The sequence below is a fragment of the Anomaloglossus baeobatrachus genome, chromosome 2 (genome assembly GCF_048569485.1).
Source record: "Anomaloglossus baeobatrachus isolate aAnoBae1 chromosome 2, aAnoBae1.hap1, whole genome shotgun sequence".
Taxonomy (NCBI): Eukaryota; Metazoa; Chordata; class Amphibia; order Anura; family Aromobatidae; genus Anomaloglossus; species Anomaloglossus baeobatrachus.
The window spans coordinates 719,364,526-719,390,324 of NC_134354.1; the positions used below are offsets into that span (position 1 = coordinate 719,364,526).

A 25,799-nucleotide genomic window follows, 5' to 3' on the forward strand; every position below is an offset into this window, starting at 1 on the left:
CCCTAGGAAACTTTATGGATCAGCAGTTGGATTGCTTATTCATTTCTGTTGATCTGAGCTGCACAGCTGTGATCAGCAAAAATGCAGCGTTCCTGTTAGTGCCGGCGCTCTGTTGGCTCTTACAAGAAGTACATCATGGCAGTGTGGGGTCGTCACATGATCCCGAGCTATCACGAAAACCACTGGCTCCCCGTGATCACGTCACAGGGCCACTGATGGTGGTGGGGGAACAGTGTGATCCCCGCTGTGGCCATTTAAATCGTGCTGTCAGTATTTGACAGAGCGATCTAAGTGGCAAGCAGGCACGAGTGGATCGCAAATCCACCCGCGCCTGTTAGCAAACATGTGCGGAAATCAGTGCTGGCTCAGCGCAGTGATTACCGCTACAAGACCAAATGACCAGCATTTCAGTATCTTATTAACTAGGAACAAAAGGCCATCAAGCTTATGTTATTAGGAAAAAAATAAAAATATAAAAAAAAAACAACAAACCTTTTTACTTTTGTGCCCACTGAACTGGAGAAGATGTCAAGTCCATACATCCTCTGCTGGCGCATATATATATATTTATATTATCATCATCTATCGCTATATATCTAATTATATTATGTAAGATAAGGAGTGGTGTTCGCCCCCAGCTCTGCGATGTGTGTGCCATTTTAACTCTGCAAAGCTCAGCTCATGGACTACAGTTGTTCCTGAAGAAACAAGAGAACCATTGTTTCTTCTCTGATTCAACCTCTTCATCCAGGCCACAAAGTTCAATTAATGAGACACTTAATAGGAGACATGATAATATGTAGAGACTCTTTAGATTGCTTTTCACAATAATACGTGAACACTTTAATATTTGGTGGGAGTAAAATGAACAGAAATGTGACTGCTCCAGATGACACACAGAACCGCTCACAGACGAGGCTGCGCAGGACGCGCTGTAGGGTTACTCACCGCTGACGGCAGCGTGCTGCTTCAGATACTCTCTCCTTACGTTAATGTTCTTCACCAGACACTGCCTGGCATGTGCCCTCCTTTCTTTCACGGGATCTTTTGCGCAAAGGGCACAAATTGCCATATATTCAAGTGGAAGCCTCAGTCTAGCCAAACCTTTGTGCAGTTTTTGTGCAAACAGCTGTCTTACTTGATAACACTCATCCTAAGACAACCAGGAAAAAGCACAATAATAGGAATAATGTATATTATATATAACTAGAAAGCAGATTCATGACCTTGTACAATGAAAAGGTGCCATATAGACATTTTATATACATGAGCAGCAGTCACGCAGAAGGGAGGGTGAAGAGACTGCTCAGACCCCATAGGCGTGAGTCCACTGTAAAAATGCCAGAACAACCTAATAATAAACCAATGGGGGAGCATTCATAATGGCCAATGGTGGTCATGGCCTGGTAAGAATGGAAAGCCATGACATTAACAGTCTTATATAAGAAGGAACTTTATAGTTCTTGTAGCTTCATTAATAAATCCTTACATTGACCACAAGTGCGCAGAGCTGATACTGCTCCAGGGTGATGATTTCATGGTAACATGGCTCCTGTGCAAGCTTCACAATGGCAGAGGCAGCCGCCAGCCGCAGCCGTGACATGTCCGGTTTACTGTGGGGGATACAATATTAACAGTAATTGAAATAAAGTAATTTTACTGAAAGCATGCTAATAAAAGTGAATTTTTAGCCAATCGGTCAGTGCTAAATCAAAATAATAAGAGGAGCTGTTAATCGCCCCTCCCCGGACATACAGCTACCGCTCTGCTGCCGCTCGTCCTTGCCAGCATGATGGAGCGGTGACGTCACAACTGCAGAGCACAGCGCTGCTACACGCAATCACACGGCTCAGCGGCTTGTACCGTCTACACTACCATATATACTCAAGCATGAGCAGACTTTCAGCCCATTTTTGTATGCCAAAAACGCCCCCCGCAGCTTCTACTCGAGTGAGGTTTAAAAAAAAAATACCGTATTTTTCGCTTTATAAGATGCACCGGAATATAAGACGCACCCCAAACTTAGACATAAAAAAAGGTAAAAAAAAGAAAAATGGGGTCCGTCTTATACTCCGGTGTTCTCTTACCGGAGGGGGGCAGCAGTGGTGGTGAAGCGGGGTCACAGGAGGCACAGGTTGTGCTGGCAGGCGCGGCAGGTCAGTGGCAGCGGGGTCCGTGGTTGCAGGTGCCGTGGCGTCCGTGGTTGCAGGCGCGGTGGCAGGATCCGTGGGGTTCGTGGTGGCGGCAGCAGCCGTGGCGTGTGAGCCGTGCAGCAGGCCGGTGCAGTGAGTGTCCACGGTCCCGGTTCAGTGGTGGCAGCGGCGACTGCTCAGTGGTGGCAGGGACTGCTCAGTGGTGGAGTGTGTCCGCGGTCCCGGTTCAGTGGTGGCAGCGGCGGCGACGGCTCAGTGGTGGGAGTGGCGGCGACGGCTCAGTGGTGGGAGCGGCGGTAACTGCTCAGTGGTGGCAGCGGCAGGGACTGCTCAGTGGTGGCGTGTGTCCGCGGTCCCGGTTCAGTGGTGGCAGCGGCGGCAACTGCTCAGTGGTGGCAGCGGCAGGGACTGCTCAGTGGTGGCGTGTGTCCGCGGTCCCGGTTCAGTGGTGGCAGCGGCGGCTCAGTGGTGGGAGCGGCGGCAACTGCTCAGTGGTGGCAGCGGCAGGGACTGCTCAGTGGTGGCGTGTGTCCGCGGTCCCGGTTCAGTGGTGGCAGCGGCGGCGGCTCAGTGGTGGGAGCGGCGGCGACGGCTCAGTGGTGGAGTGTGTCCGCGGTCCCGATTCAAGTAATGGCGCCCGGAGCAGCGCGTGCGCAGATGGAGCTCTCATCCAAGAGCTCCACCGGCGCCATCATTTGAAAGTGGGACCGCGGACAACTGGTAAGCTGCACAGCCGCCCGCCCCGCATGCACAGAGTGGCAGCCAGCAGGCTGCCCGCCCACTCTGCGTACAAGCCGCCGGGTACCTGTGCTTGCGTGCGGTGGCAGCCGGGTACCCATGGCTGTGTGCGGGCGGCAGATGGGTGACTGTGTGAGGGCGGCAGCCGGGTACCTGCACGGGCACCCGACTGCCGCTCGCACACAGCACCCGGCTGCCGCCCGCACACAGCCATGGGTACCCGTCTGCCACCGCATGCAAGCACAGGTACCTGGCTGCCGACCCCACACAGCACCCGCTGCCGCCCGTACACAGCCACGGGTACCCGGCTGCCGCTGCATGCAAGTACAGGTAGCCGGCCGCTTGCATGCAGCCACAGGCACCCGCCCGATCGCCTCAGACAGGAACCCCCCCCCCCCCGCTACCGCTTTATAAGACGCACCCCCCATTTTCCTCCCAAAATTTGGGGAGGAAAAGTGCGTCTTCTAAAGCGAAAAATACGGTAAATAAATAAATTCTCACCTATCCTCTGTTTTTGCGGTGTCCCTTACCTGCTTCTTCCTGTCCACAGGCACACAGACCCCCCCCCCCTCCGTGATCGCTGCATGAGGCCGCCGCGTCATACCAGGAAGGAGCCCATACATTCTAGCATCTACCCTGCCGTCAGCGCTTTACTGCAGTTAATTACTTTGCGGCCGCAAAGCATTGAACTGAAGTAAGGCGATGATGGCAGACGGCAACAACGGCTCTGTGCACACGCAGCAATCACGGGGGGCGGGGGGGGGCTTCGGTTTGTGTGTCTGCAGTCAGCAAGCACAGGTAAAATGACACTGCAGGAATGGAGGTCAGGTGAGAATAATTTTTTTCTTTATATGTGAACAACGGCATAATAGATGACAAGCAAGGAACCGGAATGGGGACATTACTAAAGCATGGGGCTTACAAAGCGGCAAGCAAGGATGGGGACATTACAACTAGGGGGCAAGCAAGGATGGGGACATTACAACTAGGGGGCAAGCAAGGATGGGGACATTACAACTAGGGGGCAAGCAAGGATGGGGACATTACAACTAGGGGGCAAGCAAGGAAGGGGACATTACAACTAGGGGTCAAGCAAGGAAGGGGACATTACAACTAGGGGTCAAGCAAGGATGGAGACATTACAACTAGGGGTCAAGCAAGGAAGGGGACATTACAACTAGGGGGCAAGCAAGGATGGGGACATTACAACTAGGGGGCAAGCAAGGATGGGGACATTACAACTAGGGGGCAAGCAAGGATGGGGACATTACAACTAGGGGGCAAGCAAGGATGGGGACATTACAACTAGGGGGCAAGCAAGGAAGGGGACATTACAACTAGGGGGCAAGCAAGGATGGGGACATTACAACTAGGGGGCAAGCAAGGATGGGGACATTACAACTAGGGGGCAAGCAAGGATGGGGACATTACAACTAGGGGGCAAGCAAGGATGGGGACATTACAACTAGGGGGCAAGCAAGGAAGGGGACATTACAACTAGGGGGCAAGCAAGGATGGGGACATTACTACAAGGGTGGACAAGGATGGGACACATTACAATTTATTGGTATCTATTTTTATTTTTGAAATTTACCAGTAGCTGCTGCATTTCCCACCCTAGGCTTATACTAGAGTGAATAGGTTTTCCCAGTTTTTGGTGGTAAAATTAGGGGCCTCGGATTATACTCAATTGTGTACGGTAAATGATTTTCTGCAGCGTTGACGCCAGTTTTGTCACCACTGCAGCCTGTCAGCAAAAACTGGAATCTCAGCAGGAGAGAGTAACGATTCCTCTCATTGCTACTTAGCACTGGCCAATAGACTGCAGAACCTTGTTGCTAGAAAAATAAATTTAGCTTTTTAAGAATTATACAATTTTTATTTTTTTTTTGCACTTTGATTGTTTTCCTTGCCTTCTCACAATATTTGTGTTGACCGACGTGTGTTTTTTTGTTGTTTTTTTACACAGGAGACACTTTAGTTTTGAAAAGCACCCTTTAGTTTAGCATATAATATAATAAAACATGGGGGGAAAAAAATGTCAAAACATTATGTAAAAAAAAAAAAATGCAGTGTTTTATTTCTACCACATTCATTGTGCCGTAAAATTCTGGAAAGAAAGATTGTCCAGGTCCGTCTGATTACAGCGATACTAGACTATTTTTGAAGAAAAAAGGTGCTATTCTCTGTTGATAAGGCCCCCTTCAAGCATCAGTGATTCTGGTACTTATGTTGCAGTTTTTATACGTACCAGAATTGCGGACATACACAGACCCATTAAAATCAATGTGTCTGCGCACATATCAGTGATTTTTCACTGACTGAGTTTCTGTGCGGTGCACACGCGTGTCCGTATTTCCGCACGGATACATGTCCGTTTTTTTTCTGGCATCACTAATGTCACATGGATCACACAGTGGTGTGATCCGTGTAACACGTACCAGGAAAAAAAAACGTATCTTTGAAATAAAATTATTTTTATACCTACCTTCTCCAGCGATGCTGTCTCCGGCCGCTGCTGGTTCCAAGCCGGCTAATTATGGTCATGAATATTCACTGCAGCCGGACACAGCAGAGCCGGAGATTCAGCACCACGGAGAGCAGGAGCGTGGACAGGTGAGTTTGGAGTCCCCGATTTCCATGTGCTATCACGGATTACGGATAACACATTGAAAATGTGCCGTGAAATCACGGCACACGGAGGGACCTATGCGTTTTTAACACATCAGTAAAAAAACGTCTTTCACTGACGTGTGAAAGAAGCCTAAGGGCAAAGTGAGGGCTTTTATTTTTTTTATTAGTGGTGAAATGACATGTTTATTGATACCAGCTTTGTTTACATACAATGCTTGGATTGTTTATTACATTTTTATTTTATTTTTTTTAGGCAGGCCAGAAAAAGCTCAACTCTGAGGAGTTTTTTTTCTATATACTAAGTTTACTGATCTGATTAATTTCACAGTTTAAGAGATAGGACTTTACACATGCAGTAATATCAGATATGTTTATTTGCTTAATTTTTAAGTTGATATGAACTGCTATATGTTTAAAATGAAATTATACTCACATTTTTTTCTTAGTCCCCTTAGGGCAGGGTTAAGGCCCAGTCACACACAGAGATAAATCTTTGGCAGATCTGTGGTTGCAGTGAAATCATGGACATATTGTTCCATTTGTACACAGCCACAAACCTGGCACTGATTGTCCACAATTTCACTGCAACCACAAATCTGCCGCAGATTTATCTCTGTGTGTGACAGGGCCTTTCCTCAACTCCAGTCCTCAATACCCACCAACTGTTCATGTTTTCAGAATTTCCTTAGTATTGCACAGATGATTATTGCAACGCCTGTGCATTGCTAAGGAAATCCTGAAAACAAGCACTGTTGGTGGGCCTTGAGGACTTGAGTTGAGGAACACTGCCTTCCTAAGGAGCTCAGCCTATGACTTCACAACACAGTGATGACAGCGACAAGGGACTGCAGCAGACCGGTCCCCCGGCTATCTCGTTACCGGGGGCCAATGGGAGACGGAGAGTGCAGGCCCCGACACGTTTCACTTTAATGTCTCGGTCAAAGATTCACGACATTTAAAATAAATAAAAGCCACATCTGTAAACAAATTGTGGCAGGAGACACTTTAAGAGCACTCGTGGTGCAATTTTTGCATTTAAACTTGCCAAAAAAAAAAAAAAGGATCCTCACTGTAAGATTAATAGCTTGCCCCATATGTAGTGTACCAGAATCAGATTTAGAACATGGTCTTTGGTTGTACCCCAATACCTCCTCTTTCTATGGATATATAGAACCGACACACTCTGGAATTTGAATATCTTCTTATCCCCTCAGTTGACCATCTCTTTTCTGGAGCGAGGTGGATACTGAATCAAACTAATCTAAAAGCCCCCTAAACTCTTGTGCACATTAGCATTATTGCTAAAAGATTAATCCTCAAACATTGGCTAGAACCTTTAAGGCGATGTGAGCACTAGAAATTGACTTTGACTTTTTCTTAAGGAAAATCCGAACCCTCTGAAAAAATCTCGCACCTGCGGTAAAAAAAATGCACCGAAATCTGCATGCGGTTTTGCCACGGTTTGGTGCGGATTTGCCGCAGGCTGGTCCCTGCGGATTTTACCATTATCTATGGCAAAAACTGCAGGTACCCGAGGAAAAGAAGTGACATGCTCATTAATTCTGCAGCGGTAAATCCGTGGGTATAAAAAAACGCAGTGTGCGCACAGCATGTTTTTTATACCCATAGGTTTTGCTGGGGAATGACTGCAGAAATGTTAGACACATTTTCTGCAGCAAATCCGCGGCAAACTGCAGCTGCGCACATGGCCTTACTCTCACTTTTCCGGAACAGATTGCTATAGTCGCACTGTGCAGTTTATTTGTTAACAAAATTGCATCTCCTGGCAGAAAAAGGCACCTTGTGCCAGGAAACGCAACAAGTAAAACACATGTGTGTTTGTCCCATGCGGTGTGTTTTCAAAACTGCAGGCAAAAAAGCAGCAATATGCATATAGCATTTCTGAATTCTTAGAAGACTTTGCTAAGGGGGGGGGGGAGGAGGAAAGACTTGCAGTTTTGGGCAACAAACTGCAGCAAAAACCGCAGTGTGTACATGGAGCCATAACCCATTGGAAATGCAATATGGACATTCAAAGTGTTTCAGAGTTGCTGAAAAAATAAAGAAACAAGTGGGCAAATTTTTATTGCAATGGAAACAATTATAAAATTCTATACACTGGAGGGAAAAAAAAAATTCTAGCACCCTTTGTCATGTCCTCATGGTATATTCTAGAGGATCTAAAAAAAACAACTTGGGTAAACTCCAGATTAATGCACAAATAGAATCACAGAAAGGAGAAAAGTAAAAAGAAATACACGGGAAATTCCTCCCCACCTGGCAAAGATATCCTGTTGTTCCTACTTTATTTTCAATTACCGTATTTTTCGGACTATAAGACGCACCTGACCATAAGACGCACCCTGGTTTTAGAGGAGGAAAATAGGAAAATAAAATTTTAAGCAGAAAATGTGGTCATGACACACATATGGGGCGAGGATCTGCTGCTGACACTATTATGGGGTAATGTCCTGCTCATATACTCCCCATGCTGCTCATATACTCCCCATGCTGCTCATATACTCCCCGGCCTGCTCATATACTCCCCAGCCTGCTATATACCCTCATCCTCCTCATATACTCCCCAGCCTGCAATATACACCACATGCTGCTCATAATATACCCCTATCCTGCTCATATACTCCCCAGCCTGCTCATATACTCCCCATGCTGCTATATACCCTCATCCTGCTCATATACTCTCCATGCAGCTCATATACTCCCCAGCCTGCTATATACCCTCATCCTGCTCATATACTCTCCATGCAGCTCATATACTCCCCAGCCTGCTATATACCCCCATGCAGCTCATATACTCCCCAGCCTGCTATATACCCTCATCCTGCTCATATACTGCCCATGCTGCTCATATACTGCCCATGCTGCTCATATACTCCCCAGCCTGCTATATACCCTCATCCTGCTCATATACTGCCCATGCTGCTCATATACTGCCCATGCTGCTCATATACTCCCCAGCCTGCTATATACCCTCATCCTGCTCATATACTCCCCATGCTGCTCATAATAAACCCCTATCCTGATCTTATACCCCCACCATCCTGGTGTATGGCTGCATCCTGTGGCAGATAAAAAAATAAACGTTCATACTCACCTCACCTCACTCCCTGCAGCACCGCTCCTCTTACCGTCTATGTCAGCGGCAGCGACACTGAATGCAGCCGTCCTCCTGCGGCATCGCGATGTCCTCCGGTGGTCTGTGCCGGCGGCTGCGTGTGGACACGTGCGCACAGCGATGACGTCATCCCTGTGCGCGCCGCTAGTCACAAGTCAGCTGAGCGGCACAGACAGGAGACCGCGGTGCTGCAGGGGAACGGTGAGTAATGTGTACAGATTCCTGCCCCCCGCACTGATGATGATGTTCGGGGGGCAGTGAATACAGCCGCACATGATCACTCCAGGCTGCAGTTGCCAGGGGTGATCATGCGGGCCGGCTGTTTATTCCCTATCACCCCGCCCACCTGTCAGCGCCGACTTCATCGCTGAGAGATGAGCGGGAGGATGGGCGTGCATATTAAATGAGCGGGCCCACGTGGTCACGGCAGGCTGCTACAGCCTGCTCGTGCCCCCGATGACTCGCTCCACCGCAGCACCTCATTCCCCGCAGCCACAGTCAGACCATAAGACGCACCCCCAACATTTGGGGGGAAAAAAGTGCGTCTTATGGTCCGAAAAATACGGTAAGTGAATGTGACAATATTATTTTCCAGTCTGAACACTGGATATTAAAATATCTTTATTGTATCATATGTAATGTATTATTAATAACTTGCAATAAAAATAATTTTAAAAAGCCACATCTGGAACAAGACACCAGCTCCTGCTGTTAGAGACTGATCCCAGCTATATAATATAGCCGGGGTCTACCGCTCCTGAGCCGCCTTCCACCGGAAAAGCCCTTTCTCAGGACATAAATACACATATATGGCGGGGAAGGGTTAATATTATTAATTTATAAAATGGGTGCTCTGAGAAATGTAAATATAAACACCCTTACTTAGTAAAAAGTTAAGCTTTATCTAGTGCACTGTCAGGATTTTAAACATGGCAAGTGCTCCCTGCTGTGCACAAACTGTCAGGCTGACAATATTCATTGTCAGTCAGCTAAAGAAAGGGGCTTAGGGTCTCCTTTCGTCCACTCCACTTTTGACAGCATGCACTAGATAAAATATTCCTTTTTGCTAACTAAAAGGTATTTAGAAAAAAAATAAAAAAAATTAGGTGTTATTAGATGTTATTTAATTTGTTTTATAACATTTCTCGGAAAACCCCTTTAAGAAATTTACGGTATAAAAGAAAAAAAAATAATTATGACATAATACATAAGTTATCACAGGAAAAAAAAAAAAAAAGTGAAAGGTTTTATTCATTCATTTTACTATTGCTTTTGTAGCACCCCTGCAGTACCAGGTGCCAAAAATGTAACCCGTGGAAAACCCAAACCCCGGAATACCCGTGCCAGCAAGTACAGCAGCAGCATCTTCAGGCCACATACATAACCCCAACACCAGACTGGGAGACTGCCTAGTAACAGGTAAAAGGGGAGGGCACTGATTGGATGGTAACCACCCAACCTGTAGGGAGAGACTCAGGGAGGGGGATGGGCGAGTGGTCAGTTGGAAGCTTGTGGGAGGGATTAGTCTGTGTGTTTTTAGTGAGGGAGTAGAATTAATTTAAAGTCAGAGGAGAGGAGTGAAGGAGTAGAAAGTGGAAAGTACAGAAACTGACCTGAAGAACCCCCGGAGTGCTGTAAAAGGAGTGAGGGACTGTGGAGTACGGAACCAGGACTCCAGGCACCGTGGGTTACCTGTGGAAGTGCAGAAACTCCAGGAACCACGGGAGGCCTGTGGAAGTCTGGAACCAAGGCTCACAGGACTCTGCACAAGGCGGGGTGCAGACCATAGTACAGTGGGACACTTTATAGTCAACTGTTAACTCTGCCGGGCGAGAAGATCTCCAGGGTCCATCGCCAAACAAACAAGCCCGAAGCACAAGCAGTAAAGAGGGGACTGGGGACTGAACCCCTTAAATAGTCCAGGCTGCCTGCATTAGGGCCAAGGCTAAAGAAAAGGGACCTCCAAGTTGCTTTAGGCCACGGGAGTCCAACCACAAACGAGTGTGCATGGAGGATAGCTAACCAAGGTCACAGCTGGCATGGAGAACAGGGGAGCGGGAACACCTGGAACCGGCACCCGTGGGTTCAAGTACTACTATAAAGTAAAGGCAAGTGGAAACTGCAATACTGCTGTGGACTGTGTTCTTGATCATCCCGTGCACTCACACAGACGGTTCCCCACTACAATCCCCATCATTCACTGCTGGGGCCTGTCCCTGCTTGTGGAGGGCTACAAACATCCAGGCTGCATCACTCCACCAGCAGAAACCTGCAGCGGCGGCCCCAAATAACCTGGCCGCAAACCGCAAGTGGCGTAGTCGAGAACTCTTATTATTTTCTTTTATTTTCCCCTTTTCTTTTACGAAAAAAACCCCTTTCTTTTCTGAGGGATGGCACCCCAAGGGGCACGGTACCGGGCCGCAACCACGACTAACCCCACTGCGCACTACAAGCCCGGGACAGAGTACCCCTCAGGCCTGGGGCGTCACACTTTGAATTTGTGCTTTTTCATAAATTCTCACAATAATGTACTAACTTGTGAACATTTACCTCAACTTTCCATGTTCTGTCAGATCTCCGTCAGTATGTAGAATTGCTGTTAAAAGCCGCAATGTGGAGGTCCCAGATTTACTAAGGTTATTTTTCATCCCCAATAACCAGCGCACCATCATCTTAATTCCCTGAATCTAGATAAAATGAAGAAAATATAAATCTGATATTGTTTTCAGAATATATATACTCCTACACAGTGGTGTCAAAAAGTGTTTGCCCTTTGCCTGATTTCTTATTCTTTTTCATGTTTGTCACACTTAAATATTTTAGATCACCAAACAAATTTAAAAATATTAGACAAAGATAACCCAAGTAACCACAAAATACAAGTTATAAATGAAGGCCTTTATTATTAACCCCTTAACGACCGCAGGCAGTAAAATTACGTCCTAAATGTCATAATGTTACTGCCCGCGGTCTGCCGGCAGCATCATGCTGCGATCGGCACACATCTCAGCTGATTTTCACAGCTGAGATGTGTGCCTGCTAGGCACGAGCAGAGTCGTTATCTGTTCGTGCCGTTTAACCCCTTATATGGCGCTGTCAATATGTGACAGCGCCATTATAAGCGCGATCGCGGTAAACATTTCCTTACCGCCCGATACCGGAAGTCACGTGACGCGATCACGTGACTTCCAATAGTTGTCATGGTAGCACAGGGTCATGTGATGACTCCTGTACTACACCTGACTTGCTTTCACTTTCGCTGTGCCAGCGGCACAGCAAAAGAGAGAGAGCGTATCTGCTGTTTACAGCCTTGTAGCTGTGATCAGCAGATACTGCAGAGCGATCGGATTGCTGATCGCAATAGCCCCCTAGGGGGACTAGTAAAATAAAAAAAAAAAGTTAAAAAAAAGTTTTAAAAAAACCAAAAAACCTAAAAGTTCAAATCACCCCCCATTCGCCCCATTGAAAATTAAAGGGTTAAAAAAATAAAAAATACACACACATTTGGTATCGCCGTGTTCAGAAACGCCCGATCTATCAAAATATAAAATCAATTAATCTGATAAGTATACGGCGTAGCGGCAAAAAAATTCCAAACGCCAAAACGATGGTTTTTTTGTCGCCACAACTTTTCCGCAAAATGCAATAAGAGGCGATCAAAACGTAGCATCTGCGCAAAAATGGTACCGTTAAAAACGTCAGCTCGAGACGCAAAAAATAAGCCGTCATTGAGCCATAGATTCCGAAAAAAGAGAATTTTGTTTACTTACCGTAAAATCTTTTTCTTATAGTTCCGACATGGGAGACCCAGACCATGGGTGTATAGCTTCTGCCTCCGGAGGACACACAAAGTACTACACTAAAAAGTGTAGCTCCTCCCTCCTAGCATATATAACCAAATATAGCCAGTTTAGTGCAAAAGCTGAAGGAGGACATCCACCCACAAGTAGAGATAGAGCAAAACCCGGAACAACCGGAACCTCTGTCTACAACAACAGCCGGTGAAAACACACGGAACAAGAAAACTGCCAAAGCATGAGCATGCACTTGCTAGTGCTTCGAAAAGGTATGCAGACTGGACCAAGTGGCAGCCTGACAGACCTGCTGAGCCGTAGCCTGGTGCCTGAAAGCCCAAGAGGCACCGACAGCTCTGGTCGAGTGTGCCTTGATTCCCGGCAGGGGAAGCACTTGAGTACACTGGTAGGCATCGGAAATGGCCGACCTAATCCAGCGAGCTAGGGTCGGCTTAGAAGCCGAGAGGCCCTTACGCTGACCAGTGGTCAGCACAAAGAGAGAGGTGCACCGCCTAAGAGCAGCGGTGCGAGACACATAGATCCGGAGCGCCCGCACCAGATCCAGAGTATGCAACGCTTTTTCAAAGCGATGAACAGGAGCCGGACAAAAGGAAGGCAGGGAAATATCCTGGTTAAGGTGGAAAGGAGATACCACCTTAGGAAGAAAGTCCGGAGACGGACGAAGAACCACCTTGTCTTGGTGAAAAACCAAAAAAGGTGACTCCGAGGACAGCGCAGCCAAATCAGAGACTCTCCTGAGGGAAGTTATGGCCACCAGAAAGACCACTTTCTGTGAAAGACGAGACAAAGAAACCTCCCTAAGTGGCTCAAAAGGGGGTTTCTGCAAGGCCGTGAGGACCAGATTAAGGTCCCAGGGATCCAGAGGCCGCCGGTAAGGCGGAATGATGTGAGATGCGCCCTGCATGAAGGTGCGCACCTGAGCCAGCCGGGCGATACGCCGCTGGAACAACACTGACAGAGCAGAGACCTGTCCCTTGAGGGAACTGAGGGATAGTCCTAGCTGCAGACCAGACTGCAGAAAGGACAGAATGGTCGGCAAGGAAAAAGGCCAAGGAGCATGGCCGGAAGAACGACACCAGGACAGGAAAATTCTCCAGGTCCTGTGGTAAATTTTGGCCAAGGAAGACTTCCGAGCCTGAGTCATAGTGGAGATGACTTCGGGAGGAATGCCGGAAGCCGTCAGGATCCAGGACTCAAGAGCCACGCCGTTAATCTGAGAGCTGCAGAATTCTGGCGGAAAAACGGACCTTGTGAGAGAAGGTCTGGGCGGTCCGGGAGATGCCACGGCACCTCTACGGACAGACGGAGCAGGTCTGGGTACCAAGCTCGCCTGGGCCAGTCTGGAGCAATGAGTATGACCCGACGGCCCTCCATTCTGATCTTGCGCAGGACTCTGGGCAAGAGAACTAGAGGGGGAAACACGTAAGACAGACGGAACTGGGACCAATCCTGAACCAGCGCGTCCGCTGCAAAGGCCTGAGGATCGTGGGAGCGAGCCACGTAAACCGGGACCTTGTTGTTGTGCCGGGATGCCATTAGATCCACTTCCGGAGTGCCCCACTTGCGGCAGATCGACCGGAACACTGCCGGATGCAGAGCCCACTCGCCGTTGTCCACGGTTTGACGGCTGAGATAATCTGCCTCCCAGTTTTCTACGCCTGGGATGTGGACTGCGGATATGGTGGACTTGGAGTCCTCCGTCCACTGAAGGATGCGTTGAACCTCCAACATTGCCAGGCGGCTGCGAGTCCCGCCCTGGTGATTGATGTAGGCAACTGCTGTCGCGTTATCTGACTGGACTCGAATGTGCTTGCCCGCCAACAGGTGGTGAAAGGCTACGAGAGCTAAGAGCACAGCTCTGATTTCCAGCACATTGATCGAGAGGGCTGATTCGGACGGAGTCCAAGTGCCCTGTGCTCGGTGGTGGAGAAATACTGCTCCCCAGCCGGATAGACTGGCATCCGTGGTGAGGATCACCCAGGACGGGGCCAGGAAGGAGAGTCCCTGAGACAGAGAGAGGGGCCGAAGCCACCACTGAAGAGAGCTCCTGGTCTGTGGCGACAGAGCCACCAACCTGTGCAAGGAAGAAGTCCGCTTGTCCCAACAGCGGAGAATGTCCAGCTGCAGAGGACGCAGATGGAACTGGGCAAAGGGAACCGCTTCCATTGACGCCACCATCTGACCCAGCACCTGCATGAGGTGCCTGATGGAATGACGGCGGGGCCTCAACAGAGAGCGCACCGCCAGATGGATGGACTGCTGTTTGACTAAGGACAGCTTGACAAGTGCCGGCAGAGTCTCGAATTGCATCCCTAGGTACGTGAGTTTTTGGGTCGGGGTCAGAGTGGACTTGGGCAGATTGACAAGCCACCCGAATTGAACAAGAGTGGAGAGAGTGAGCGAGACACTCCGCTGACAGTCTTCGCTGGATGAAGCCTTGACAAGAAGGTCGTCCAGGTAAGGAATCACTGCCAACCCCTGGAGGTGCAGAACCGCAACCACTGCTGCCATGACCTTGGTAAATACTCGAGGGGCCGTGGCTAACCCAAAGAGGAGAGCCACGAATTGGAAATGTTCCTCTCCGATTGCAAAACGTAGCCAACGCTGGTGTGAAACTGCAATTGGCACATGCAGATAGGCATCTCTGATGTCGATGGATGCCAGGAAATCTCCTTGGGTCATTGAGGCAATGACTGATCGCAGAGACTCCATGCGAAAGTGCCACACCTGAACATGCTTGTTGAGAAGCTTGAGATCCAGGATGGGCCGGAAGGAACCGTCCTTTTTGGGGACTAGGAAGAGATTTGAGTAAAAACCTCTGAACCGTTCCCTAGCGGGAACCGGTACAATTACTCCGCTGGCCTGCAAGGATGCCACGGCCTGAGAGAAGGCGGCGGCCTTGGAGCAGGGGGGAGTTGACAGAAAAAAATCTGTTTGGCGGGCTGGAAGAGAACTCTATCCTGTAGCCGTGGGAGATGATATCCCGCACCCACTGATCGGAGACGTGTTGAAACCACACGTTGCCAAAGTGGGAGAGCCTGCCACCGACCAAGGACGTTGCTGGCTCGGCCAGATAGTCAAGAGGAGGCTGCCTTGGTGGCAGCAGCTCCTGCGGACTTTTGTGGACGCGGCTTCTTGCGCCAGGTGGGCTTCTGGTCCTTGGCTGAGTTAGTGGACGAGGCCGAGGGCTTAGAGGACGACCAGTTAGAGGAACGAAAGGAACGAAACCTCGACTGGTTCCTGTCCTGGACAGGTTTCCTGGTTTTAGTCTGTGGCAAGGAAGTACTCTTCCCGCCAGTAGCCTCCTTAATTATTTCATCCAGTTGTTCACCGAACAGCCTGGACCCAGCAAATGGGAGCCCAGCAAGGTACTTCTTTGAGGAAGCATCTGCCCTCCACTGTCGAAGCCACAAGATCCTGTGGATAGCGAGAGAATTAGCGGAGGCCACCGCAGTGCGGTGAGAGGCCTCCAGCATGGCAGACATAGCGTAGGCTGAAAAGGCTGAAGCCTGGGAAGTTAAGGCAACCAATTCAGGCATAGAGTCCCTAGTGAGGGAATGCATCTCCTCTAGGGAAGCAGAGATGGCTTTGAGAGCCCACACTGCTGCAAAGGATGGGGAGAACGAGGCCCCTGCCGCCTCATAGACAGACTTGGCCAGGAGGTCAACCTGGCGGTCAGTGGGATCCTTAAGTGAGGTGCCATCAGCCACAGATACAACTGTCCGGGCTGAGAGTCTAGACACCGGAGGGTCTACCTTTGGTGAGTGAGCCCACTCCTTGACCACCTCTGGTGGAAAAGGATAACGGTCATCAGAACCACGCTTTGGGAAGCGTTTGTCAGGACAGGCTCTGGGCTTGGACACAGTGGCTTGAAAACTGAAGTGGTTAAAGAACACACTCCTTGTTCTCTTAGGCAAGGTAAACTGGTGCTTTTCTGCCAGAGAGGGTTGCTCCTCTGATACTGGCGGATTGAGGTCCAGTACAGAATTAATGGATGCAATCAAATCACTCACATCTGCATCACCCTCGGTCAGATCGATGGGGCACATGGCGGTAGCGTCCGAGCCCCCAGTAAAGATATCCTCCTCGTCCTGCGAGTCGGCTCGTGAATCGGAGCCGCGGGACGAGGAAGGAGAGGGGACCCTGCGTCTCCTCTTAGGAGGACGGGGTCTGGGAGCAGATGAAGAATCCTCTGTGAGCTCTGCAGAGCGAGCCGAAGCAGCAGAGGCGCCCTGAGAAGGGGGCTGATGCATGGTTAGCAGAGTCCGGGACAGCTGTCCCATGGAGTCGGCGAAGGACTGGGAGATAGACTAAGAAAACAATTCTACCCAAGCCGGGGGTTCAGCCACCGGGGCCGGAGCAGCCGGAGGGACCACTGGGGAGACTCCAGGCTGAGGCACCACCATGTTAGAGCAGGCATCACAATGAGGATATGTGCTCGGTTCAGGCAGTACGAGCTTACATGCAGTGCATATTGAGTACAGCCTTGCAGCCTTGCTCCTAGTGTGAGACATGCTGCTGAGGTGGAGGCTCTGCAGTAAAGAATACACTCCTTCAGAATGACCCCCAGAGAGTGTATAAGAAAGTCCACAAACCAGAGGTTGTGGCTTACCAGACCGTTTTGTGTGCCCTACGGATTCCACAGCTCGGACCCCCAGACAGGTTGCAGAGATGCAGCAGCCAGCGCCGATCAGTGTGAGAACGCTGATAAAATGGCGCCGGAGTGAGGAAGGGGGGGGCGGGGCCTAGTCCAAGAGCGGGAACCGGAGGGCCAAGGGGATATACAGGGGAGGGGAACATCTCCTTAGAGAGGAGTGTCCTCCCCTGTGCTGAACGGCCGGTGGGCGGCGCCGCACTGTCCCTCTGCATGACTGACATGCAGGGGCAGTGAAAACGAAACTAGGCCGCAGCCGAAGCCGGGGCCTAAATTTCACAATGCGGCCGGCGCTCAGGCACCCTCGGCGCGGTTCTCTGGTGAACACCGGAGAACCGGCCGGAAATGTCACAAAGGTTACATAACACACTCTCCCCAACATTAAAGTACAAGGGATCCCCCTGACAATAACGTCTCAATACTTAGCTTGTGAGACGCAGGGCCAGGTCCCTGAGGGATGAGTGCTCCGTCCGGCAGTGTCCTGAAAGGGCTGCGGATGGAGACCGGTCTCCTGCAAAGCCGTGAGAACCGTGCTGGCTCCCACTTCAAGCCAGAGCCCGAGGGATGGTGAAGGAGCGCGGCATGTAAGGCTCCAGCCTTGAAATCAACCTTAACAACACCGCCGACACAGTGGGGTGAGAAGGGACATGCCGGGAGTCCAGGCTTGGACCCGCTTTTCTTCAAACTCTTTAAAATCAAAATCAGATGAGAATGCATGATGTGGATGTGTGCCTCCTGAACACAAAGCATTGAACTGGCTATATTTGGTTATCCAGGGGGTGTATATGCTAGGAGGGAGGAGCTACACTTTTTAGTGTAGTACTTTGTGTGTCCTCCGGAGGCAGAAGCTATACACCCATGGTCTGGGTCTCCCATAAGGAACGATGAAGAAAATGAGAACGCTACGGGTCACGGAATATGGCGTAAAACGTGCGCCACTTTTTTCGGACAAACTTCCGATTTTGTTTTAACCCCTTATATAAAAGTAAACCTATACATGTTTGGTGTCTACGAACTCGCACTGACCTGAGGCATCACACCCACACATCAGTTTTACCATATAGAGAACACAGTGAATAAAATATCTCAAAAACCATAGTGCTATCGCACTTTTTTTGCAATTTTTCAGCATTTGGAATTTTTTTGCCGTGTTCTAGTACACTATATGGTAAAACTGATGGTTTCATTTAAAAGTACAGCTCGTTCCGCAAAAAATGGACTGAAAAATAAAAAAGTTACGTCTCTCAGAAAAAGAATGGCGAAAAAAAAAACGGAAAGCGAAAAATCGGCCGGTCGTGAAGGGGTTAAAGGAAAAAGAAATCCAAACCTGCAGGGCCCTGTTTTGCTGCTTCAGGACCTGGAAGAATTGCTGTGATAAATAGAACCATGAATGCTGCCATCTACCGACCTCAAGCTGAAGCGCACTTGGGTTTTGCAGCAGGACTATGATCCAAAACACACCAGCAAAGCCACCTCTGATTTGCTTAAAAAAACAAAATTAAGTCTTTGGAGTAGCCCTGGTCAAAGTCCTGACCTTAATCCAACTGAGATGCTGTGGCATGACCTTAAAAAGTCGGTTCATGCTTGTAAAGCCTTCAATGTGGCAGAATTAAAACAATTCTGCAGAGATGAGTGGGCCAAAATCCCTCAAGAGCGTTGTAAGAGACACATTGCCAGTTATCGCAAATGCTTGATTGCAGTTGTTTCTGCCAAGAGTGGTTATGGGGCAATCATTTTTTTATACAGGTTCCTGTAGGTTTGGATTTCTTTTTCCCTTAATAAAAAAAGGCCCTTCATTTATAAACTGCATCTTGTGTTTACTTGTGTTATCGTTGTCTAATATTTATATTTGTTTGGTCTCCAGACTGGCTGCGAGTCGCAAACTACGGTTCATATACAAGCATACGGACGTGTGAGGCCGATGTAATGTGGAGATGTATGTACTTCGTAATTATAAAGGCAAAACAGTAACAATCAAAACTATTAGTCGTTAACCCCTTAACGACCCATGACGTACTAGATACGTCATGGATCGTGTCCCGGTAAGCCCCGCCCCCTGCCGCCGGCGGCGAGACGCGCACATATCAGCTGTTATCAACAGCTGATGTGTGCCTGCTAGCCGCGGGTGGAATCGCTTCCACCCGCGGCCATTAACCCCTTACATTTCGCTGCCAAAGTCTTGGCAGCGATATGTATATGGGCGCCGCCATGACAGTGACTTACCCCGCCCCCGCCAGAAGTCACGTGACATGATCACGTGACTTTCGGCGGTTGCCATGGTAGCACAGGGTCATGTGATGACGCCTGTGGCTAACATGAGTCACTTCCTCTCAAAGCCGGAATACAGCCGGCATTGAAAGTGAAGCAGCAAATCTGCAGTTCTCAGCTCTGTAGCTGAGATCTGCAGATAGTGCAGAACGATCGGATTGCTGATCGCAATAGCCCCCTAGGGGGACTAGTAAAATAAAAAAAAAAAAAGTAAAAAAAAAAAAGTTTTAAAAAATTAAAAAAAAATAAAAAAACCTAAAAGTTCAAATCACCCCCCTTTCACCCCATTGAAAATTAAAGGGTTAAAAAAAATAAAAAATACACACATATTTGGTATCGCCACGTTCAGAAATGCCCGATCTATCAAAATATAAAATCAATGAATCTGATCAGTAAACGGCGTAGCGGCAAAAAAATTCCAAACGCCAAAATTACGTTTTTTGGTCGCCGCAAATTTTGCGCAAAATGCAATAACAGGCGATCAAAACGTAGCATCTGCGCAAAAATGGTACCGTTAAGAACGTCAGGGCGAGACGCAAAAAATAAGCCATCACTGAGCCTCAGATCCTGAAAAATGAGAACGCTACGGGTTTTGGAAAATGGCGCAAAACGTGCGCCACGTTTTTCGGACAAGCTTGTGAATTTTTTTTAACCCCTTAGATACAAGTACACCTATACATGTTTGGTGTCTATAAACTCGCACCGACCTGAGGCATCATACCCACACATCAGTTTTACCATATAGTGAACACGGTGAATAAAATATCCCAAAAACTATTGTACAATCCCACTTTTTTTGCAATTTTTCCGCACTTGGATTTTTTTTGCCGTTTTCCAGTACACTATATGGTAAAACTTATGGTTTCATTTAAAAGTATAACTCGTCCCGCAAAAAACAAGCCCTCATATGGCAAGATTGATGGAAAAATAAAAAAGTTACGACTCTCGGAAGAAAAGGAGCAAAAAACAAAAACGCAAAAACGGAAAGTGCCCGGGGGCTGAAGGGGTTAAAATCAGTTCACTGAATGATTGGAGTACATAAAAAAAAAAATTCTGCATCTACCCTTTATACTGAGGTAACCATCATCGGTGACAGGAGCAAATGTAAGAATTTACTCACCTTAACTAAAGTCTCCTGTGAAACTTCTTCATCAGGGACCCAGAGCTTGGTGGTTTTCCGGCCTGGGCTCTGAGGAGAACAAGATATGTAAAATATGAAGTGAATGCATTATTTTATTTTTTTTTTTAAATTTTCCCCCATTTTTTCTTCAAAAATACACACGCCACATACAGACAGGTACTTCCTTCTCAGCCATGAATGAGTGAGATGAAATCCTCCCTCGACATTCTCATCATTCCCTGATGACACATTCCCTTTAAATCTTAGGTTGTGTATACATTCTTCATTACAAAACCTTCCTAAGGGTTTAACCCTCCATTAACCTGACGTCTAATTAGTTTGTATGGTTTCAAATGGATAAAGCGATAACATTCTTTTGCACTGCTAAATGTGTCGCTTTTATTTATCTATGCTGCATTTTGGCTCCAAATTTGCAGATCGAATAAAGAATCTGCAAGGGAAGAGAAAACATCACACAAGGAGGGAGCGACGTACCAGGTGAAGAGGGATTTATTCTATATAGGTAAATATACTAGAAATAAAGCAAAATAATACAAAAAAAGAAGGGAATTTTGTTACTTACCGTAAATTCCTTTTCTTCTAGCTCCTATTGGGAGACCCAGACGATTGGGTGTATAGCTACTGCCTCCGGAGGCCACACAAAGCATTACACTAAAAAGTGTAAGGCCCCTCCCCTTCTGGCTATACACCCCCAGTGGGATCACTGGCTCACCAGTTTTAGTGCAAAAGCAAGAAGGAGGAAAGCCAAGAACTGGTTTAAACAAATTCACTCCGAAGTAACGTCGGAGAACTGAAAACCGTTCAACATGAACAACATGTGTACCCGAAAAACAACCCAAAATCCCGAAGGACAACAGGGCGGGTGCTGGGTCTCCCAATAGGAGCTAGAAGAAAAGGAATTTACGGTAAGTAACAAAATTCCCTTCTTCTTCGGCGCTCCATTGGGAGACCCAGACGATTGGGACGTCCAAAAGCTGTCCCTGGGTGGGTAAACAATACCTCATGTAAGAGCTGCGAAGACAGCCCTCCCCTACGGGGAGGCAACTGCCGCCTGCAGGACTTTTCTACCTAGGCTGGCGTCCGCCGAAGCATAGGTATGCACTTGATAATGCTTGGTGAAAGTGTGCAGACTCGACCAGGTAGCTGCCTGGCACACCTGTTGAGCCGTAGCCTGGTGTCCTAATGCCCAGGACGCACCCACGGCTCTGGTAGAATGGGCCTTCAGCCCTGATGGAACCGGAAGCCCAGCAGAACGGTAGGCTTCAAGAATTGGTTCCTTGATCCATCGAGCCAGGGTGGCCTTAGAAGCCTGCGACCCTTTGCGCTTACCAGCGACAAGGACAAAGAGTGCATCCGAACGGCGCAGGGGCGCCGTGCGGGAAATGTAGATTCTGAGTGCTCTCACCAGATCCAACAAATGTAAATCCTTCTCATACCGATGAACTGCATGAGGACAAAAAGAAGGCAAAGAGATATCCTGATTAAGATGAAAAGAGGATACCACCTTCGGGAGAAACTCCTGAATGGGGCGCAGCACTACCTTGTCCTGGTGGAAAACCAGGAAGGGAGCCTTGGATGACAGCGCTGCTAGCTCAGACACTCTCCGAAGAGATGTGATCGCTACCAGAAAAGCCACTTTCTGTGAGAGTCTAGAAAGTGAAACCTCCCTCAGAGGCTCGAAGGGCGGCTTCTGGAGGGCAACTAGTACCCTGTTCAGATCCCATGGATCTAACGGCCGCTTGTACGGGGGTACGATATGACAAACCCCCTGCAGGAACGTGCGCACCTTAGGAAGTCGTGCTAGACGCTTCTGAAAAAAGACGGATAGCGCCGAGACTTGCCCTTTAAGGGAACCGAGCGACAAACCTTTTTCTAACCCAGATTGCAGGAAAGAAAGAAAGGTAGGCAAAGCAAATGGCCAGGGAGACACTCCCTGAGCAGAGCACCAGGATAAGAATATCTTCCACGTTCTGTGGTAGATCTTAGCGGACGTGGGCTTCCTAGCCTGTCTCATGGTGGCAACGACCCCTTGGGATAATCCTGAAGACGCTAGGATCCAGGACTCAATGGCCACACAGTCAGGTTCAGGGCCGCAGAATTCCGATGGAAAAACGGCCCTTGGGACAGTAAGTCTGGTCGGTCTGGTAGTGCCCACGGTTGGCCGACCGTGAGATGCCACAGATCCGGATACCACGCCCTCCTTGGCCAGTCTGGGGCGACGAGTATGACGCGGCTGCAGTCGGATCTGATCTTGCGTAGCACTCTGGGCAAGAGTGCCAGAGGTGGAAACACATAAGGGAGCCGGAACTGCGACCAATCTTGCACTAAGGCGTCTGCCGCCAGAGCTCTGTGATCGCGAGACCGTGCCATGAAGGTTGGGACCTTGTTGTTGTGCCGGGACGCCATTAGGTCGACGTCCGGCCTTCCCCAGCGGCGACAGATTTCCTGAAACACGTCTGGGTGAAGGGACCATTCCCCTGCGTCCATGCCCTGGCGACTGAGGAAGTCTGCTTCCCAGTTTTCTACGCCGGGGATGTGAACTGCGGATATGGTGGAGGCCGTGGCTTCCACCCACATCAGAATCCGCCGGACTTCCTGGAAGGCTTGCCGACTGCGTGTCCCCCCTTGGTGGTTGATGTATGCCACCGCTGTGGAGTTGTCCGACTGAATTCGGATCTGCCTCCCTTCCAGCCACTGCTGGAAGGCTAGTAGGGCAAGATACACTGCCCTGATCTCCAGAACATTGATCTGAAGGGTGGACTCCTGCTGAGTCCACGTACCCTGAGCCCTGTGGTGGAGAAAAACTGCTCCCCACCCTGACAGGCTCGCGTCTGTCGTGACCACCGCCCAGGACGGTGGTAGGAAGGATCTTCCCTGTGATAATGAGTTGGGAAGAAGCCACCACTGCAGAGAGTCTTTGGCCGTCTGGGAAAGGGAGACTTTCCTGTCTAGGGATGTTGACTTCCCGTCCCACTGGCGGAGAATGTCCCATTGAAGTGGGCGCAGATGAAACTGCGCAAACGGAACCGCCTCCATTGCCGCCACCATCTTCCCGAGGAAGTGCATGAGGCGTCTTAAGGAGTGCGACTGACCTTGAAGGAGAGTCTGCACCCCAGTCTGTAGTGACCGCTGCTTGTCCAGCGGAAGCTTCACTATCGCTGAGAGAGTATGAAACTCCATGCCAAGATACGTTAGTGATTGTGTCGGTGACAGATTTGACTTTGAGAAGTTGATGATCCACCCGAACGTCTGGAGAGTCTCCAGCGCAACATTCAGGCTGAGTTGGCATGCCTCTTGAGAGGGTGCCTTGACAAGTAGATCGTCCAAGTAAGGGATCACAGAGTGTCCCTGAGAGTGCAAGACTGCTACCACTGCCGCCATGACCTTGGTGAACACCCGTGGGGCTGTCGCCAGACCAAATGGCAGAGCTACGAACTGAAGATGGTCGTCTCCTATCACGAAGCGCAGAAAGCGTTGGTGCTCTGTAGCAATCGGCACGTGGAGATAAGCATCTTTGATGTCTATTGATGCTAGGAAATCTCCTTGAGACATTGAGGCAATGACTGAGCGGAGGGATTCCATCCGGAACCGCCTGGCGTTCACATGCTTGTTGAGCAGTTTTAGGTCCAGAACAGGACGGAATGAGCCGTCCTTTTTTGGCACCACAAAGAGATTGGAGTAAAAACCTTGTCCTTGTTCCCGAAGAGGAACAGGGACCACCACTCCGTCTGCTCTTAGAGAATTCACCGCCTGCAGAAGGGCATCTGCTCGGTCGGGATGTGGGGAAGTTCTGAAGAACCGAGGCGGAGGACGAGAACTGAACTCTATCCTGTACCCGTGAGACAAAATGTCTGTTACCCACCGGTCTTTGACCTGTGGCAGCCAAATGTCGCAAAAGCGGAAGAGCCTGCCACCGACCGAGGATGCGGAGGGAGGAGGCCGAAAGTCATGAGGCCGCCGCCTTGGAAGCGGTACCTCCGGCTGCTTTCTTGGGGCGTGAGTGAGCCCGCCAGGAATCAGAGCTCCTTTGCTCTTTCTGAGTCCCTTTGGACGAGGAGAATTGGGGCTTGCCCGAGCCTCGAAAGGACCGAAACTTCGACTGCCACTTCCTCTGTTGAGGTTTGTTTGATCTGGGCTGGGGTAAGGAAGAGTCCTTCCCTTTGGACTGTTTAATGATTTCCGCCAATTGCTCACCAAACAGTCTGTCTCCAGATAATGGCAAGCTGGTTAAACATTTTTTAGAAGCAGAATCTGCTTTCCATTCTTTTAACCACAAGGCCCTGCGCAAAACTACAGAGTTGGCGGATGCCATTGAGGTACGGCTCGTAGAGTCCAGTACCGCATTGATAGCGTAGGTCGCAAACGCAGTCATTTGCGTAGTTAAGGACGCCACTTGCGGCACTGCCGGACGTATGAGAGAGTCCACCTGTGCCAGACCAGCTGAAATAGCTTGGAGTGCCCACACGGCCGCGAATGCTGGAGCAAACGACGCGCCGATAGCTTCATAGACAGATTTCAACCAAAGGTCCATTTGTCTGTCATTGGCATCTTTAAGTGAAGCCCCATCCTCCACTGCAACTATGGATCTAGCTGCAAGCCTGGATATTGGAGGGTCCACTTTTGGACACTGGGTCCAGCGTTTGACCACGTCAGGGGGAAAGGGATAACGTGTATCCTTAAGACGTTTGGAAAAATGCTTGTCCGGATAAGCATGGTGTTTCTGGATTGATTCTCTGAAGTCAGAGTGGTCCAGAAAAGTACTCAATTTGCGCTTGGGATACAGGAAATGGAATTTCTCCTGCTGGGCAACTGCCTCCTCTGCTGAAGGGGCTGGGGGAGAAATATCCAACAGCCTATTGATGGCCGCTATAAGGTCATTTACCATGGCGTCACCATCTGGCGTATCCAGATTGAGTGCGGTGTCAGGACTAGACTCCTGATCACCCACCTCTGTCTCACCATACAGAGACAATTCTCGCTGAGACCCTGACCCGCGTGATGACGTGGAGGGTCTTTCCCAGCGAGCTCGCTTAGGGTGACTGGGACCGTCATCCGAGTCAGAGTCTTCAGCCTGTGATGCCTGGGACCCCCTTGAAGTACGGATTAGTTCCAACTGAGGGGGACCGGGGAGCATAGACACAGCAGTGTCCATGGTCTGCGCAACTGGCCTGGACTGCAAGGTCTCCCGGATTTTTGTCATAGTCACAGACATTTTATCAGCAAAGACTGCAAATTCTGTCCCCGTCACTGGGGCAGGGTT

At 49.3% G+C, this 25,799-nt stretch overlaps 1 protein-coding gene across 1 annotated transcript in view; it reads right to left on the reverse strand.

Annotated features, from left to right (window-relative positions):
* Nucleotides 1-25,799, reverse strand: part of PDS5B (PDS5 cohesin associated factor B) — a 316,943-nt gene that overhangs the window by 66,774 nt on the left and 224,370 nt on the right. The window contains exons 22-25 of the mRNA XM_075337338.1: nt 20,519-20,587; nt 11,212-11,348; nt 1,490-1,613; nt 949-1,153 (exon numbers count right to left, since the gene is read on the reverse strand). Of these exons, the coding sequence (XP_075193453.1) occupies nt 949-1,153; nt 1,490-1,613; nt 11,212-11,348; nt 20,519-20,587 (535 nt within the window). The remainder of the gene's footprint in view (nt 1-948; nt 1,154-1,489; nt 1,614-11,211; nt 11,349-20,518; nt 20,588-25,799) is intronic.